This window comes from Theropithecus gelada, chromosome 7b (assembly GCF_003255815.1).
Source record: "Theropithecus gelada isolate Dixy chromosome 7b, Tgel_1.0, whole genome shotgun sequence".
Taxonomy (NCBI): Eukaryota; Metazoa; Chordata; class Mammalia; order Primates; family Cercopithecidae; genus Theropithecus; species Theropithecus gelada.
The window spans coordinates 93,346,367-93,363,157 of NC_037675.1; the positions used below are offsets into that span (position 1 = coordinate 93,346,367).

At 45.9% G+C, this 16,791-nt stretch overlaps 2 protein-coding genes across 4 annotated transcripts in view; one reads left to right on the forward strand and one right to left on the reverse strand.

The window, feature by feature from the left end:
• Positions 1-6,337, reverse strand: part of FBLN5 (fibulin 5) — a 79,124-nt gene extending 72,787 nt beyond the window's left edge. The window contains exons 1-3 of one of the 3 annotated variants that reach the window (XM_025391380.1): positions 6,285-6,337; positions 5,567-5,799; positions 1,260-1,314 (exon numbers count right to left, since the gene is read on the reverse strand). In XM_025391380.1, coding sequence (XP_025247165.1) covers positions 1,260-1,314; positions 5,567-5,583 — 72 coding nt within the window. In that variant the 5' untranslated portion in view covers positions 5,584-5,799; positions 6,285-6,337. Of the gene's footprint in view, positions 1-1,259; positions 1,315-5,063; positions 5,429-5,566; positions 6,262-6,284 lie in introns of those variants that run through there. The other 2 variants (XM_025391379.1, XM_025391378.1) reach the window with 2 other exon arrangements.
• Positions 6,338-15,386: 9,049 nt separating this feature from the next.
• LOC112629192 (peptidyl-prolyl cis-trans isomerase A-like) lies at positions 15,387-16,079 on the forward strand. The gene is made up of 2 exons (XM_025392676.1): positions 15,387-15,636; positions 15,728-16,079. Exons 1-2 carry the CDS (start codon positions 15,407-15,409, stop codon positions 15,885-15,887), a joined length of 390 nt encoding a protein of 129 aa, XP_025248461.1. The 5' UTR covers positions 15,387-15,406; the 3' UTR covers positions 15,888-16,079.
• The last annotated feature ends 712 nt before the right edge of the window (positions 16,080-16,791 follow it).

Consider the following 16,791-nt stretch of genomic DNA (forward strand, 5'->3'; position numbering starts at 1 on the left):
TCCAGTCCTGGCTGTCAAGGACTGGCATAGGTTCAAGTCTGCTGGACCAGGGCACAGCTTCAAATTCTCACTCTAGCCCCTACTCTCTGCGTAACTGTTCTATGCCTCAGTTTCCCCATCTGTAAAATGGGGGGTATGTACATAGTTCAAAATGGTGGTAAGGACGATGTATGTTAATCTATATAAAGTGCCTAAAGTGCAGTAAACACAACCCTGAATCACTGCCCTCAGGGCCTACCTGTCTTCATGTGTATGCCATGAGGCTGCCTTAGAAAACCCCAAGGTCTAAAATTCTTTGTTACTCTTCCCAAGATCCTTCCCATTGCCAGTGGCCTGAATATGCTTCAAAATTCTTAACATGAAGAGAGAAAATGCTCCCCTACCTGCCTGCAGCCCTCAGCCTGCTCAGAGATAGGGCTTCTCTCATTTCTTTCCCGAGCCAGAGCCACAGAGAGGCCACTCAGAGTTTTCAAGAGGGATCTGCCCACATTTCAGGGCTGACACACAGGGGTCCATCTCTCCTGTTGCTTAAAATAAAGCCCAGGATGCTGCAAGCTTCTTCCAGATCCCCTAAGGCCCTGAGCCTGGCCTTGCCCACCCGCTTCTTACTCCTCTGAGGGGTTTCAGCCCAGCGATGGGCCCTCCTAGGTTTGGAGCCGAATTATGCAACACTGCATGCTGGGATGTTTGGGTAACCCCCACTTCCTCTCCCACCTCCTCCAAGAGGGGTGTGTCTGTGGCAGCACATGCAGACCCGTGGGGGTCCTCGGGTGCCACTGCCCAGAAACATTAGAGCATATTGTACTTTTCAACATTGAAGGTAGGTTGAGGCCTGCTGTGAGCGGCACAAATGAGGCCATGCAATCTGATTAAAAATGTATGCTGGGCTTAACACCTAGGTGATGAGTAGATGGGGGCAGCAAACCACCATGGCCCACGTTTACTTATGTAACAAACCTGCACATCCTGCACATGTACCCCAGAACTTATCATAAAATAAAATAGAAAAGAGTCTTGGACTGGGAGTCAGGAAACTGAGCACCAGCCCCAGCCTTGTCACTTATAAGTCATGCCACCTGGGCCGAGTCTCACTTTCTCTGAGCTTCCACTGTTAACCTCTGAGAATGAAGAGCTCAGATGAGGTCAACTGTAAAGCCGCTCCCACCTCCAGAACCCTAGGGTTCCATAACACAAGGCTGGACTCCCTCACCCTGGTTTTTAATACGCTTGTAGATATTTTTTCAAAATAAAAATCTTACCTGTGCATTCCCAGGGCTTGGAAGACAGAGAGCCAGAATGGTAACAGTGAGTATCCTGTGGAGGTGAAAAGTCAAATATAAATGCCCAAGGCAGATTCAGGTCTAGGGGAGTGTGGGTTGCATGCGGCCCGTGACGTGTAACGGAGATATCACCTTGGGCTTGTATGGGGGGGTGTGCTCCAGGGAGGTCATGGTGATTCCAGAGACCCCAACTACCCAAGCAGAACCACACCTCTTCCACTTGTCTCCTACATTGGGATAATGTGTTAGATCACACTTTTTAATAAAGGGTTTGGCTGCTTAAAAAAAAAAAACAAAAAACAAAAAACCGGCTAAGGTCAGGTGCAGTGGCTTACACTTGTAATCTAGGCAGGAGGATTGCTTGAACCCGGGAGTTTGAGACAAGCCTGGGCAACATGGTGAAACCCCATTTCTACAAAATTAAAAAAAAATTAACTGGGCATGATGGCATGCACCTAAAGTCCCATCTACTCGGGAGGCTGAGGTGGGGAGGATCACCTGAGCCCAGGGGGTTTGAGGCTGCAGTGAGCTGAGATTATACCACTACGCTCCAGCCTGGGTGACAGAGCGAAACCTTGTCCTCCCCCCACCACAAGAAAAGCTAAAACCTCCCACTATGGTATTAACCAATTCCTTGGTCTTTATTCTTTATGCGAGATGTGCTTGACTTTTGAACATCTTTATGCTGAAATGATTACAGAGTGAATAAACCATCATCGTGCCCCCAAACAATGAAAGGAAAAGAAAGTGAGAACATGAGGCACTTTGAGTGGCACCAAAGAAAGGTGTCATAGGAAGTCACTTAACCAGAGCATTGAGTCCACATGCGTGAAAATCCCCCGTCAGTGGATGGGTTGGGGTGGCCCAGTCCCCTGAAGAGTGTGGCCTGCGGGAACCGCTGCCAGCAAGTCCTGATGAAGGAAAGGACTCAGGGAACCTGCGCAGCCTGGGGAAAATGAAACCCACGGAAAAATAGGAGGAGGAGTTACAAACCCAGGGCTCAGCTCTGCCATGCACAAGCCAGTGATGCTCTGGGAGCCTGCAACTCTGCCCTTTGCCACGCACAGGCTTTAATCCAGTAAGATTGTGGCCAGCAAGATTGCTTTAAAAATATAAAATCTGGCTAGGCGCGGTGGCTCTCGCCTGTAATCCCAGCACTTTGGGAGGCTGAGGCAGGAAGATCACCTGAGGTCAGGAGTTCGAGACCAGCCTGGCCAACATGGTGAAAACCTTATCTCTCTACTAAAAATACAAAAATTTGCCAGGCATGGTGGCACATGCTCTGAGACAGAGTGAGACTCTGCTTAAAAAATAAAAATAAAATAAAAATACAAAATCTCTACTACTACACACTGATGAGGCTATTAAAAAATGGAAAAGAGCAAGCGTTAGGAAGGATATGGAGAAAGTGAAACCCCTGTGCACTGTTGGTGTAAATATGGTACAGTCTCTATGGAAAATAGTAGGATGACTCCCAAAACACTAAACATAGAATTTCCATGTGATCCAGCCATTCTACTTCTAGGTATATACCCTCAAAAATTAAAAGCAGGGACTTGAACAGGTATTTGTAAACCTGTGTCCATAGCAGCATTATTCACAATAGCCCAAAGGTGGACACGGTCCTTTGATGGATATGTGAATAAACAAAATGTAGTCTGTACATACAAGGGAATATTATTCAGTCTTAAAAAGGAAGGAAATTCTGACATATGCTACAATAAGAATGAACCCTGAGGGCATTATGTTAAGTGAAAAAAGCCACTCATAAAAAAGACAAAGGCTGCTTGGGTCCACTTATACGAGGCACCTAGTGTAGTCAAAATTACAGAGACAAAAAGTGGAATGGTGGTAACCAGGGGCTAGTGGGAGGGGAAGATGGGGAATTGTTGTTTAATAGGTACGGAGATTCAGTCGTGCAAGGTGAAGAGTTCTGGAGATTGCACAGCAACGTGAATGCATTTAACACTACTGAACTAGACTTTTCAAAATGGTTATGGTAGAAAAAAGTACAAAATCAGGCCGGGCACACTGGCTCATGCCTCTAATGCCAGCACTTTGGGAGACCGAGGTGGGTGGATCACCTGAGGTCAGGAGTTTGAGACCAGCCTCAGCAACATGGTGAAACCCCGTCTCTACTAAAAATACAAAAATTAGCCGGCCGTGGTGGCAGGCGCCTGTAGTCCCAGCTACTCGGGAGGCCAAGAAGAAGAATCACTTGAACCCAGGAGGCAGAGGTTGCAATGAGCCGAGATTTCACCACTGCACTTCAGCCTGGGAGACAGCGAGACTCCATCTCAAAAATAAAAATAAAAAAATAAAATCTATGCAAAAACAGAGCTTTATGTAGTACTATTATTCAGTTCAACAGCGGTTTATCCAAGCAACTACTGCTTGTGGGTGTGGATGCTAGACAGAGGAGCTACAGAAACAACCAGTATCCTTGAGAACCAGTTGGAGAGCCACGACAATGTCTATACACCTTGGCAAGGGCATGGAAAGAAATACCTATTGGGTGCCATGACAACCAGGCTGTGGGTAGCGACAAGACTTCCTGGAGAAGGTGATCTTGAAGGCTTCTTCAATAGAGCAGTGAACCTGGGGACATGTCTGAATTCTGTGGCCCGTTACTACAAACGTGCACTGCAACAACATAATCGCTCCCTTTCAGGACACATGGCTTATCTGAATCAGCAACCCTGGGTATTAGAGGACCTGGAATTAAGGTTACATCCAGAGGGAATAGGGCCCTGATGTCATCTTAGGAGATGCAAGGCCATTTCCTTTATCTAGTCCCCAATCCAGAAAATAAGGACGCTGAGAGTCCACAAGTTTTCATCTAAGTGCCTGGGTGAGCCAGATTCTAGAACACTGGAGACAGCTCTGACCTTATAAAGTGAAGAGCCAAATCCCAGGGCTTTTTGATATTTGCCATGGCCAGATTTATATCTGGAAGGAATGAAAGAACAATAACAAATTTATTTTCCAGTCTGTATATTATGAATTTCAATGTTTTCCTGTTTCTTCACATGAAGTTTCCTTTCAGTTGGTTATAAAACCCTGTCTCGTTTATGTTGGAGACAGAACAGGCTGACTGCAACACAGTGGACTTCAAGAGCTAGTGGCAAAGGCATGCTAACCCCATTTTCCCCTCACTCCCCACAGCCCCATTCCCTTTGGCTAGAGGCAGCCCCGGGACAGGTCTTGCCTCAAGCCCAGCCTCCTGGAAGAGCCACAGCTGAGTCCTGGCGGCCAAACAGGTTCCAGGCTAATAGGATTTTCCTAAAATGAAAGAATACCCAAACACTTATTGCCTCACAGCATCATGAACAGCTGCACCTTGTGATTAAAAAAAAAAAAAAAAAGACCTAGAAACTCCAAAAACGAACTAACTATAAGAACAGCTGGGGGGAGGCAGGTTGGTGCTCATAACTGGTCCTGGGAACTTTCTAAAGCAGGTGGGTTCACTCGTTTTGTGCCTCAGCCTAAAACACAAGGAAAGCCGGAGAGACCAACCAAATACCAGGACTGCCTGTCACAGAAGTGCTGGTCCCCAATCCAGGATAACATTGTTACAGCTTAGTTTTCAGCACACACACACACACACACACACAACCCACAGACACGTACATGCACACACAAGGTTAATTTGTTCAAAGCAGTATGTTTTCAAGAACTCGCTGAATAAAGACTGTGGGTGTCATCTAGGTAAAGTTCTCCAAGACTTAAGGATACTTAGCTGGAATTGCAATTTCCTTAAAGAATAGCAAAACATTTGCTTACATGTATCTCTGTCTGAAGTTCCCACTTCTCATTGGCTTGAAACTTCTGTGAGAATCCCACACAGACATAGAGCAAATCCAGCCCCGCGATGTTTAGCTGGCCCGTCTGCTTGTCTATCAGCCGATGCGGCACAGTACTTGCTAGTGAACTAGTAATTGGCCTCCCGAAATTTAAAAAAATATATACACGAATCCCTTAAAACGACAAAGTTGCTGCCCTTTCCAAAAAAGAAAGCGGAATGAAGCGCTGAGAATTTCGCAGCCCTCTCTGATGCTGACTTTTCAAAGTGTATTAGAAAATACCCACTCCCAAAAGAACCCTTCAAGATGGAAATTACAGACGCGCAGCTTTTTATAATTAACAATATCATTGCATCACTAGCTCATGCCTTTTCCAATATCCTGACACCGCCTGAATCACAGCCATAACCAGTTTCCACCCATCGGATTTTTAGCAAGGTTTCCAGACCCTGGAGAAAGAAAAGTCCAGCGCCGAGAACCCACCTTTTTATTCCTGGCATGTCCAAGACGCGCGAGGAGGCGAAGGCGAGAAGAAAGCTCGCGGGCGGGACCCCCGGAGGAGCTCGGGCACGTCGGCCTCCTCTGGGCCCTCGGGGCTCGCGGGCGTTTTATTCCAGAGGGGCCGAGCGAGTCGTGGAGAGGACACGGGGAGAGCGCCAGGGTCCTCCGAGCCACTGCAGAGCCCGCAGCGCAAGCACCTGGTTTTGCTTAGCCCTCTTCAGTAATTCAGCATTAAACCAATTGGAGGAGGAATGTTAAAAATGAACACTTCATTTTCTAAGTATGTTAAACAATGCAAATGGGGCCTCCGTCTGGACACAGCTGGTTCAGATTACAGCGCTCACCAACTGGCTAGACTCCTCACAACAATCTTGGGGCGTCTGCCAGGGCCCAGTGCTCGGCGCTGGGAGGAGAGCCCTTCCCCGGCCGGGCTCGGCTGCGAGCGCCCGGGCAGGAGGCGAGGGGCGGGCGCGCGCAGGGGTGCGGGGGGCTGGGAGGGCCCGGGCCCCTTGACCTTCCCACCCAGGGGCGGGGCGGGTCTGGCAGCGCGGCCCGGCGGGGAGGGGCGTGCACGCCCGCGCTGCGTGGCACGGGGACCCGCGGGAACGTTGTCGCCTCCGGAAGGAAAGGGACTTGAACTCACGACCCACGCAGCTCCAGGGACTAGAAACTCATGATCGATTGGGAAACCAGAACCTGCGAAGCAGAGGCTTGGGGCGAGTCACGGGAGAGTCGCGATCTTCCCGAAGAAGGGGTGGGGAGCAGCGGGGTAGGGAGGAGGAGGAGGATGGAATCCCGCTGGTGCGAATTCCAGACTTCAGCTTGTGCAATGCAAGTCTTAGTTAGGACGCTTTTCTCTCCCTGCCCTCATCTCCCGATTCTCCCTGGCATTTTCTCGCTTTCTGCCCTGGCTCGAAAGTGATTTTAACAAGTTAAACGGTGATTTGAAGAAGGGACAGTCTGGAAAAGCAGAATGGTGGAAACAGCACATAAGACATGTTAAGTCCTTTGCGTTCATTCTAGTGGAGGCTTCAACTGATTTCTTTTTCCTGTTTTGTTTTTTGTTTTTTCTTTCAAGCCATTGGAGAACTTTGGTCAATGAAATCTTACAGAAGGCAGTCACTCTATAAAACGCCAGTGGATTGACTGTGGCCTATCCCATCTGCTTCTACCTGCATCTTCTACCTGCAGCCGAAAAGCCCTGATCCAGGTCCCCTGTCCTCGCCACCACTCTAAGCAGTAGGAATAATCATCTCCATGTTATTGGAGGTGAAGATAAGAGAGGTTAGGTAACTTCCCCATAGTCACACAGCTATTCATTGGTACAGCTGAGCCTCTGAAGTCTACATATTCAGCCTTCCCTAAGGCATTTTTGGGGGTAAGTAAATGGAATTCTACTCAAAGGAGAATAACAGAATGTGGATAGTTGTTGAAGCTGTGTCCATTATACTAGTCTAGTCTATTTTCTGTGTATGTGTTTGAAATTTCCTATAAAACACTTTTTAAAATACCTTATGTTTATATGGTTGTTCATCCCCCCATTGTTTGTAAAAGCAAAAGATTATAAACACCTTTAAGGTTGATCAGCAAGGCACCAATAGGATTAAATAAAGTAAGGGGCTTCCAAAGGGACTATTGTGCAACCAATTAAAACCTAGACACATAAGAGTCCACATTGGACGACTCCATTTATATAAAATTCAAAGTCAGATAGTGACTGGGAGGGGGCCTAGCCCCTTCTGGGTGCTGGTAATAATCTAATTATTGATCTGGATGCTGGTTATATAGGCATGTGTACACTTAATATTTGTGAAGTCTTACGTATGTTATACTTATTTTGAAAGACTGAAACAGCTCCGTATGCACTGATATTGAAGGATTTCCAATATATTTTGTGGGTCAAAACAGTAGAATATTGGTAATTTCACATAGATTGATCTAATATAGTAATAAATATAAAAAGTAAGCTGCAGAACTGTATGTAAAGCATGCCATCATTTGCGGGGAAAAAAAATAAATACATAAGTTCTTGCTTGTACACGTACAGAAAAGATACCACCTGAAGGATGCATGAGAAACCATGAGTATTATTGGTCTTCACTCAGGCTGCCATAACAGAATACCATAGACTGGGTGGCTTATGCAATAACATTTATCTCTCCCAGTTCTGGAGGCTGGAAGTCTAAGATCAGGGTGTGGGCATGGCCGGGTTCCCATGAGGGTCCTCTCCTGGTTGCAGATGGCTGTCTTCTCCCTATGTCCTCACATGATGAAGAGAGGGAGACTGGTGTTCCTTTTTTGAGATGGAGTCTCCCTCTGTCACCCAGGCTGGAGTGTGGTGGCGTAATCTCGTTTCACTGCAACCTCTACCTCCTAAGTTCAAACGATTCTCCTGCTTCAGCCTCCCAAGTAGCTAGGATTATAGGCACGCACCACCATGCCTGGCTAATTTGTGTATTTTTAGTAGAGATGGGGTTTTGCCGTGTTGGCCAGACTGGTCTTGAACTCCTGGGCTCAGGCAATCCACGGGCCTTGGCCTCCCAAAATGCTGAGATTACAGGCATGAGCAACCACGCCTGGCCAGAAACTGGGGTTCCTTTTATAAGGGCACTGGTCTCATTCATGGGGGCTTCACCCTCATGATCTAATCACCTTCTGAAGGCCTCATCTCCTAGAGCCATCACCTTGGGGATTCAGATTTCAACATATGAATCTGAGGGTTTAAACATGTGGTCTGTAACCGTCTCCTAGGAGGGAAACTGGGCAGACAATTGGAGAATAGATAGGAGAGGAAAATTAGCTCCTTATTGCTCACTTTTTGGTATAACTTGAATTTTGTGCCTTGTACCTGTATTATCTATTCAAAATATGAGTAATATTCAAAATAATAAAACAAAATATCTGATGTAGAACTAGTTGTGGGGGTAGGGAGAGTTTTAAGGGACTCAGTCCATTCACCTCGCAGATACTGTCAACCTTCCTGAAGAACAGGGAAGCAGAGGAAATCAATATACCCGTTTCCTACACAGGTAAATTGAAACCATTGGAAGCAAAACTGTCCCGGGACCCATCTTGGATGAGAGATTGTTTCCATCTTAAAACTGTAGGGTTGGAAAGGGGGAGAAAACGAAGACTGCCATAAAACACTTGGGTCTGAGTCTTGGTTTTGCCTCCTACCCTCTCGACATCTCAGTTTTCTCATCTGCAAGATGGCGATGATAACATCTCTCAGGGTTGTCGCAGGAATGAAATAAAAGTTATCCTTTTGATTTTCACTGTGTCCACATTCCCATTCCCTACACAATGCCCTCCAAAATATCCTTAATAAATAGTAAATTACCCACTTCCGTGGACAAGGAAATCACAGCCTTACAAAAGAGCCCATCTCACTATTGAATAGCTCACATTGTTAGAAAATTCTCTCTTCAGTTGAACCCAAATCCACTTCCCTGTATGTAATTACCGTTCATGGAATCTAATTCTCCCTTCTAAAGCCAGGACCCCCTCCCCCACTTGGAAACAACAAGCATCCTATTACCCTTCCACTCATTGCCCGCGCTACTATTCATTCTCCTCTACAGGCTGAACATCCCAGGGATTTTCAACTGGTCCTTATGTGCCCCAAGACCCGGAGGCAGCCTGTCTATCTCCTCTGGCAGTTTCCGCCTCCTGGTTCATACTGAATTTGCACCAACAGAAACAACTTGTAATGCACAGGCTACGTAACTGTGTCTTCTCTGCCCTGTACTTGGACTGCAAATTCTTTTTAAGCAAGAACAAGGTTTTACATATGTCCTTATTACATTTTTATTCACTGTTTAAGATCTTTCTTTCGGCCAGGCGTGGTGGCTCACACCTGTAATCCCAGCACTCTGGGAGGCTGAGGTGGGCGGATCATGAAGTCAGGAGATGGAGACTATTCTGGTCAACATGGTAAAACCCCGTCTACTAAAACTACAAAAATTAGCTGGGTGTGGTGGCGTGCACCTGTAATCCTAGCTACTCAGGAGGCTGAGGCAGGAGGATTGCTCGAACCCAGGAGGCAGAGGTTGCAGTGAGCTGAGATCTCGCCACTGCACTCTAGCCTGGCGACAGAGTGAGACTCTGTCAAAAAAAAAAAAAAAAAAAGATTTCTCTCAACATGAATTGTTGTCTAAAGTACTAAATGTCACTCTCAGCTTTGACAGCTACAGAGCTGCTGAATGTGACTTCTTTGACTTTATCACAGTTATCAATAAAAATGCTATCGGGAGGGCGGATGCGGTGGCTCATGCCTATAATCCCAGTACCTTGGGAGGCCAAGGCAGGCGGATCACCTGAGGTCAGGAGTTTGAGACCTAATAATAATACAAAATAATACTAATACTACTAATAATACAAAAGTTAGCCAGGCATGGTGGTGCATGCCTGTAATCCCAGCTACTAGGGAGGCTGAGGCAGGAGAATTGCTTCAACCTGGGAGGTGGAGGTTGCAGTGAGCCGAGATTGTGCCATTGCTCTCCAGCCTGGGCAACAAGAGCAAAACTCTGTCTGGAAATAAAACATAAATAAATGTTAGCGGGACAGTCCGAGTGAAGCAATCCACCCAGATTGGCACTAATCCCTTCTCTTTCTTCACTATTTTGGGGTCACTGCTCATCGTCTGACTCCAGGCGAGACCATCTTCTCTCACAAAAGAGCCAGTCTTACTATTGAACATCTCTAATTATTAGAAAGTTCTTTCTTGAGCTGAACCCAGATCTGCTTCCCTCTATGTAACTAACATCCATGGATTCTAATTCTCCCCTCTGCAGGGACAGGTTCCTCCCTCTTCTACATAACAAGCTGCCTATCCATTAAAACGGTTCCCCGTGTCCACAAAGACTTTGTGAGACACTTTGTCAAGCGATCTGCTAACATCAAAACACATGTTACCTATAGCATTTCCTGACCTAGCAAGTCTATTTTAAAAAGGAAAAAGCTTCCTCTGGCATGAACTGCTAAATAACCCTTGCTGGCTTCCAGAGATCATCGCTTTCTTTTCAAAGTGTTTTTGCTGGGCCAGGCACAGTGGCTCCTGCCTGTAATCCCAGCCTTTGGGAGGCTGAGGCAGGCGGATCACCTGAGGTCAGGAGTTTGAGACCAGCCTGGCCAACATGGTGAAACCCTCCTGTCTCTACTGAAAATACAAAACTTAGCCGGGCGTGGTGGCATGCAGCCTAGTCCCAGCTACTTGGGAGCCTGCGGCAGAAAAATCGTTTGAACCTGGGAGGCAGAAGTTGCAGTGAACCAAGATTGCACCACTGCACCCCAGCCTCGGCGACATTTGCAAAATGGGAATCCTATCATCTGCTCCACCTCCTGTCATCAGAATCAAACACAATCAAAACTATAAAACAACTTTACAAAATGCAGATTGGAGTATCAATGTAAGAGGTTATCATCCGCTGAATGAGATCTTCCTGGTTCCAATGAAGCTCAATTTCTTCACTTTGTCACTGTGGGTTGAAAGACAAATAAGCAATTTTATTTTTTGTAAAGCAATATGTCAAATTGGCGGAAAACTCACAAAATTATAGATTGAATGATATATGTTGACTATTAATATTAAATTAGAGCTGGGCAACGTGGCACATGCCTGTAATCCCAGCAACTCGGGAGGTTTAGGCGGGAGGATTGCTTGAGGCTAGGGGTTCGAGACCAGCCTGGGCAACACGATGAAACCCTTGTCTCTATAAAACATTTTAAAACTTAGCCAGGCATGGTAGTGTGTGCCTGTAGTCCCAGCTACTCACTAGGCTGAGGCAGGAAGATTGCTTGAGCCCAGGAGGCCAAGGCTGCAGTAAGTCATGGGTGTTCTACTGCACTCCAGCCTGGGCAACACAGCAAGACCCTATCTCAAAAATAAACAAAACTTTTATTTTTTTACTGTCCCAAAATAATTATATTGTAATGCCTTTTTATGAGCAAATGCAAAATAGGGAGGGGGAATTATTGAATGTCTATGATTATGTTAGACGCTACAGCTCCTCTCCTTTGACCCCCACAATAACCCTGTGAAATAGGAAACCCTCCGTTTTGTGGATAAACAGGTGCAGGAACATTAGGGCCATGCAGATAATCAGGGGTCCAAACTCCAGCCCTCACCAGCCTGTTGGATTCTAGAGCCTTCCTTCCTTCCAGTTTACCAAGCCTGCTTTCTCTACTCACAGCTTCCTTGGCTACTTTCCTCCCTGTCTCAGCCCCACAGGAATATTCCAGAACTCCATGGGCCCTTCCATCATTGCTCTGTCTCGCTCGCTCTCCTTTTTCTGAACACTAGTAAAGCCTTTGGTTTCATATATTATCCAAACTTGGCCCCAAACAGTCAGAAAACTAAAATGACAGCCAACACCTGAGTTCAGCATTGGGCAGAGGCTCCACCCCACTGTTCCGCCTGTCCTGCCGTTGGGGAGTGGGGGAATGTCTGTTGTTCCTGATGCCCCCAGAGGCTTCCTCTCTCCTCCTCCCTTGGTCAGACTTCTCACTGAGTACTTGTCTCAGCCTCTTCCTCACTACCTAGTCCCACCTTAACCCTCTAAAATCTGGCTAAGTTCCCACCATTCACCCACATAATGCTCCCTAAGTTGCCTAGTGATTCCTCCTGGCCAAACACAGTGCTCTTTTCTCCACCTCTAATTGTTCCTGTGTCTCTAATTGATGATGCATCTTCTCTCTTTCATCCATGGCTTTAAGTTTTCCTGGGTGTTTACCCCTACTTTTTTTTTTTTTTAAGCGACAGGGTCTCACTCTGTCACCCAGGCTGAAGTGCAGTGAATTATCATAGTTCATTGTAACGTCAAACTCCTGGGTTCAAGGGATCCTCCTGCCTCAATCTCTGGAGTAGTTGGGACTACAGGTGTGCACCACTATGCCTGGTTAATTTTTAAATTTTTTTTAGAGATAGGGTCTCGCTGTGTTGCCCAGGCTGGTCTCAAACTTCTGACCTCAAGCAATCCTCCCATCTCGGTCTCCCCAAATGCCGGGATTACAGGCATGAGCTGCTGAGCCTGGCCTTTCCCTCTATAATTCTGATCACACACTTTTTTTTTTTTTTTTTTTGAGATGGAGTCTCCCTCTGTTGCCCAGGCTGGAGTGCAGTGGTGTAATCTCGACTCACTGCAACCTCCGCCTCCTGGGTTCAAGCAATTCTCCTGCCTCAGCCTCCTGAGTAGCTGGGATTACAGGCACCAAGCACCACGCCCAGCTAATTTTTGTATTTTTTTAGTAGAGACGAGGTTTCGCCATGTTACCCAAGCTGGTCTTGAACTCCTGACCTGAAGTGATCCACCTGCCTCGGCCTCCCAAAGTGCTGGGATCATAGGCGTGAGCCACAGTGCCCGGCCTGTACTTTAATGTAACCAACTGGTTTGAGAATGTCAGGATTTTCTAGACATACCTGGAATTTCCAGGAAATTCAGCAAATCATTAAAACACCTGGGCTTTTCTTATTGTTTTCGCTGACTGTGGTTTTGACATATAACCATGTGCAAAATGTGGGCTCTGTCCTAAAGACTTCAGGCAAGCAGACTCTGCCGGGGAGCCCCAGAGCTGCGCTCAGAAACTGGTAATGACCTTCTTTCATCTGCCGTCTCTGTTTTGCTCTTGTCAATTTGTTTTCTGACATTTAATATGGATTGAGATTTTGGGCAACCCTAACATATTTACTGTGACTGTAAAAGGGTATGATGGTCCATTTACCTCATTTCCTACTTACAGTCCACATTAGACCGTATTAGTGGCTCCCAGATTCTTGAACGTACCAGACTAGTAAAGTCAACCACCTTGAAATTGGAGAGAATAATATTAGGTGCCAATTTTTAATTTTGCCAGTAAAAACAAAAGAAAATACAACCATGATATATCACATCATCATATTTCATAAGAGAAAGAACTTTTAATACCACATGTAGGAGGGACAGGATCTCATAGCTTGAATGTTTGGTCTTGAAGACAGTTAAGACTGTCTTAAAACCGAGGTTTCAAATGACAGAGTGCAACAGCGTCATCTGAGAGCTTGTTAAAATGAATAAACTAGGCCTTATATCCTAAGATTAAAGGGGTGGGGGGGAGGAATCTGCATTTTACAAACACCCCAGGTGATTCTGATGAGAAAATTGTTACTTTCTCAGCAGCTCCGAATGATTTTTAAGCAACAGGTTCTCCCAACACAAGCCTTCCCTGTAAGTATTCTTACCTAAAAGTATTGGACTTGAATTTAATCGAGCTTCTAGAATGGCAACACCAAGCTGAACTTTCTGCCATGCTGGAAATGTTCTGTGTCTGCCCTGTCCAATGTGGCAGTGACTAACCACGTGTGCCCACTGAGAACTTGAAATGCGGCCAGTGCAAATTTTTTGTTTCATTTAACTAATTTAAGTTTACTTCTTTTTTTTTTTGATATGGAGTTTCGCTCTCGTCATCCAGGCTAGAGTGCAATGGCAAAATCCCGGCTCACTGCAACCTTTGCCTCCCAGGTTCAAGTGATTCTCCTGCCTCAGCCTCTCGAGTAGCTGGCATTACAGGCGCCCGCCACCACGCCCAGCTAATTTCTGTATTTTTAGTAGAGACGGGGTTTCACTATGGTGGCTAGGCTGGTCTTGAACTCCTGACCTCAAGTGATCTGCCTGTCTCAGCCTCCCAAAGTGCTGGGATTACAGGCGTGAGTCACTGCAACTTATTTAAGTTGACATTTAAATAACCAGATGTGGCTGGTGGCTCTCATACCACCCAGCACGGCTCTAGATCTGACATGACTGCCAGTTTGCAGGAAGTATAGAGAATAGAGGAAAAAATTAAAAGACCCCGGAGGAAGAAACAATAGCAAAAAAGAATTCAAAAAGGGAGGGAGGGTGTAAAGACATAGAAAGGAGGGGAAAAGCCTGTGTCAGTCAGGACCTGTCCAGGAAAAAAAAATAGCCTGTACCAGGTAGTTCGGCAGAGGAATTGAACACAGGGAACTAGTTTCAAAAGAGTCGAAAGAGCTGAAATGCCAAATGGAATGTTGAGGCAACCCAGAGCTATGCTCCCTCAGGAAGCCACTACCTCCCCTAGAGCTAGAAGGACTAAGGAAGAGGAGATGATGTGACCAGAACCCAGGAGTGGGGGCCACCTACAAGAATTGCATCAGGTGGAGGCTGCTAGAGGGCTGGAGAAGCGGTCACTGTCAGAGGCAGAGGCTGGGAGAAATGCCCTGGCTTTTCCCTCCTCTCATCCTTTGAGTCTCCTATGTGTACTTCCCATTGAGTTGGCTGAACTCAGTGGGAAGCCATTGCCAAAGAAGCTTGAGAAGAGAAATGTGCAGGATACCAGCAGAGCAAGGAGGAGACAGGACAGTGAATAGATCCAAGAGCAGAGGCAAATGACTGGTGCAGAAACAGAATAAGCAAATGCAACATTTGCATTGTGTTTGGGTCCTGATTTGTATTAACCAAGTGTGCGTAAAGACACACCTTTGATACAATGAGAGAATCTGAATATAGACTAGGTGTTAGAGAATGAAGGATTGTTGTTATTTTGTAAGATCTGATCATTTCTAACGTGTCTTTATCACTTAGAAAGGCCTACTAAATTAATGGAGGATAAATGAAATGAGATCAGCAAAATCGTGTTAACTATCAAAGCTGGAATATGGATTCATGGACGTGTATTAACTCTTCCTTAGACTTTTCTGTTTGGGAAGAATTATGTAACAATTTAAAAATGAGTTTCAATAGATTTTTTCCACTTTATCATGTGTGATAAAAGTCTGACTTTCAGCTTTTTGCAGATGCTGCCGCCAAGGAAAATCCTGTACTACTAGCCATGGTCAACCCCACCGTGTTCTTCGACATTGCCGTCGACGGCGAGCCCTTAGGCCATGTCTCCTTCGAGCTGTTTGCAGACAAGGTTCCAAAGACAGCAGAAAATTTTCGTGCTCTGAGCACTGGAGAGAAAGGATGTGGTTATAAGGGTTCCTGCTTTCACAGAATTATTCCAGGGTTTATGTGTCAAGGTGGTGACTTCACACGCCATAATGGCACTGGTGGCAAGTCCATCTATGGGGAGAAATTTGAAGATGAGAACTTAATCCTAAAGCATACAGGTCCTGGCATCTTGTCTATGGCAAATGCTGGACCCAACACAAATCTGCACTGCCAAGACTGAGTGGTTGGATGGCAAGCATGTGGTCTTTGGCAAAGTGAAAGAAGGCATGAATATTGTGGAGGCCATGGAGCGCTTTGGGTCCAGGAATGGCAAGACCAGCAAGAAGATCACCATTGCTGACTGTGGACAACTCGAATAAGTTTGACTTGTGTTTTATCTTAACCACCAGACCATTCCTTCTGTAGCTCAGGAGAGCACCCTGCACCCCATTTGCTCGCAGTATCCTAGAATCTTTGTGCTCTCACTGCAGTTCCCTTTGGGGTCCATGTTTTCCTTGTTCTCTCCCATGCCTAGCTGGATTGCAGGGTTAAGTTTATGATTATGAAATAAAAACTAACAATTAAAAAAAAAAGTCTGACTTTCTTTTTTCCCCCTCTTCCTTGACCCGTTCTCCTTTCCTTCAGGATACCTGTGAAAACCATTAGTAATACTTACAGGCACAGTGAGTTTTTACCATTATCCACCTTAATCTACGGATAGGATCTCTAATTACTCCTGGGACTCCTCTAAGGAACATTCTGTTCTAAAATCTCAAATCTAAAGCTGCATTGGAAGTTGGTTTAGGATGAGAAATTATGACAGCAAAAGTATGATAATTTAATTTCAAATTAGACTTTTTTGAGTCTATGATGAGACAATAGTCTTGAAACACAGACTTTGCTGGAAGAAACGTTTTCTAAGGTCATAGCGTAGAGAAATTTTATGATATCAGAACAGCTTTTCTGTGCCCAGGAAAATAAATGTGGGGGAGAAGTCACGAAGTAGAGAGGATCAGAGGATGAAAGCAGAGTAAGAAACTACCTGGGCTCAACCCAGGAGGTGAGGGTTGAGACTGTAGGATCATGTAAGAGCCTCAGATAAGTTGAAGGAGAAGTGGAGAACACGTGGGCTTCACTTCCCTGCAGCATCCAACTTAGAACCAAAAGAATGGGATTAGTGGTGAGACGAGCCTCGGGAGATGGCTGGGTGACGCCATTGTCCTACTGCCCTGTGCTTTGTACATGACAGGTGCACAAGTTCCTGCACCCCTCTGGGGCAGTGGT

Bases quoted from the DNA above. Each gene is read 5' to 3' on its own strand.
- LOC112629192 (XM_025392676.1), top strand. From the start codon at position 15,407: ATGGTCAACCCCACCGTGTTCTTCGACATTGCCGTCGACGGCGAGCCC. The intron at 15,637-15,727 runs CATCTATGGGGA...GGACCCAACACA, and splicing joins AATGGCACTGGTGGCAAGTC to AATCTGCACTGCCAAGACTG.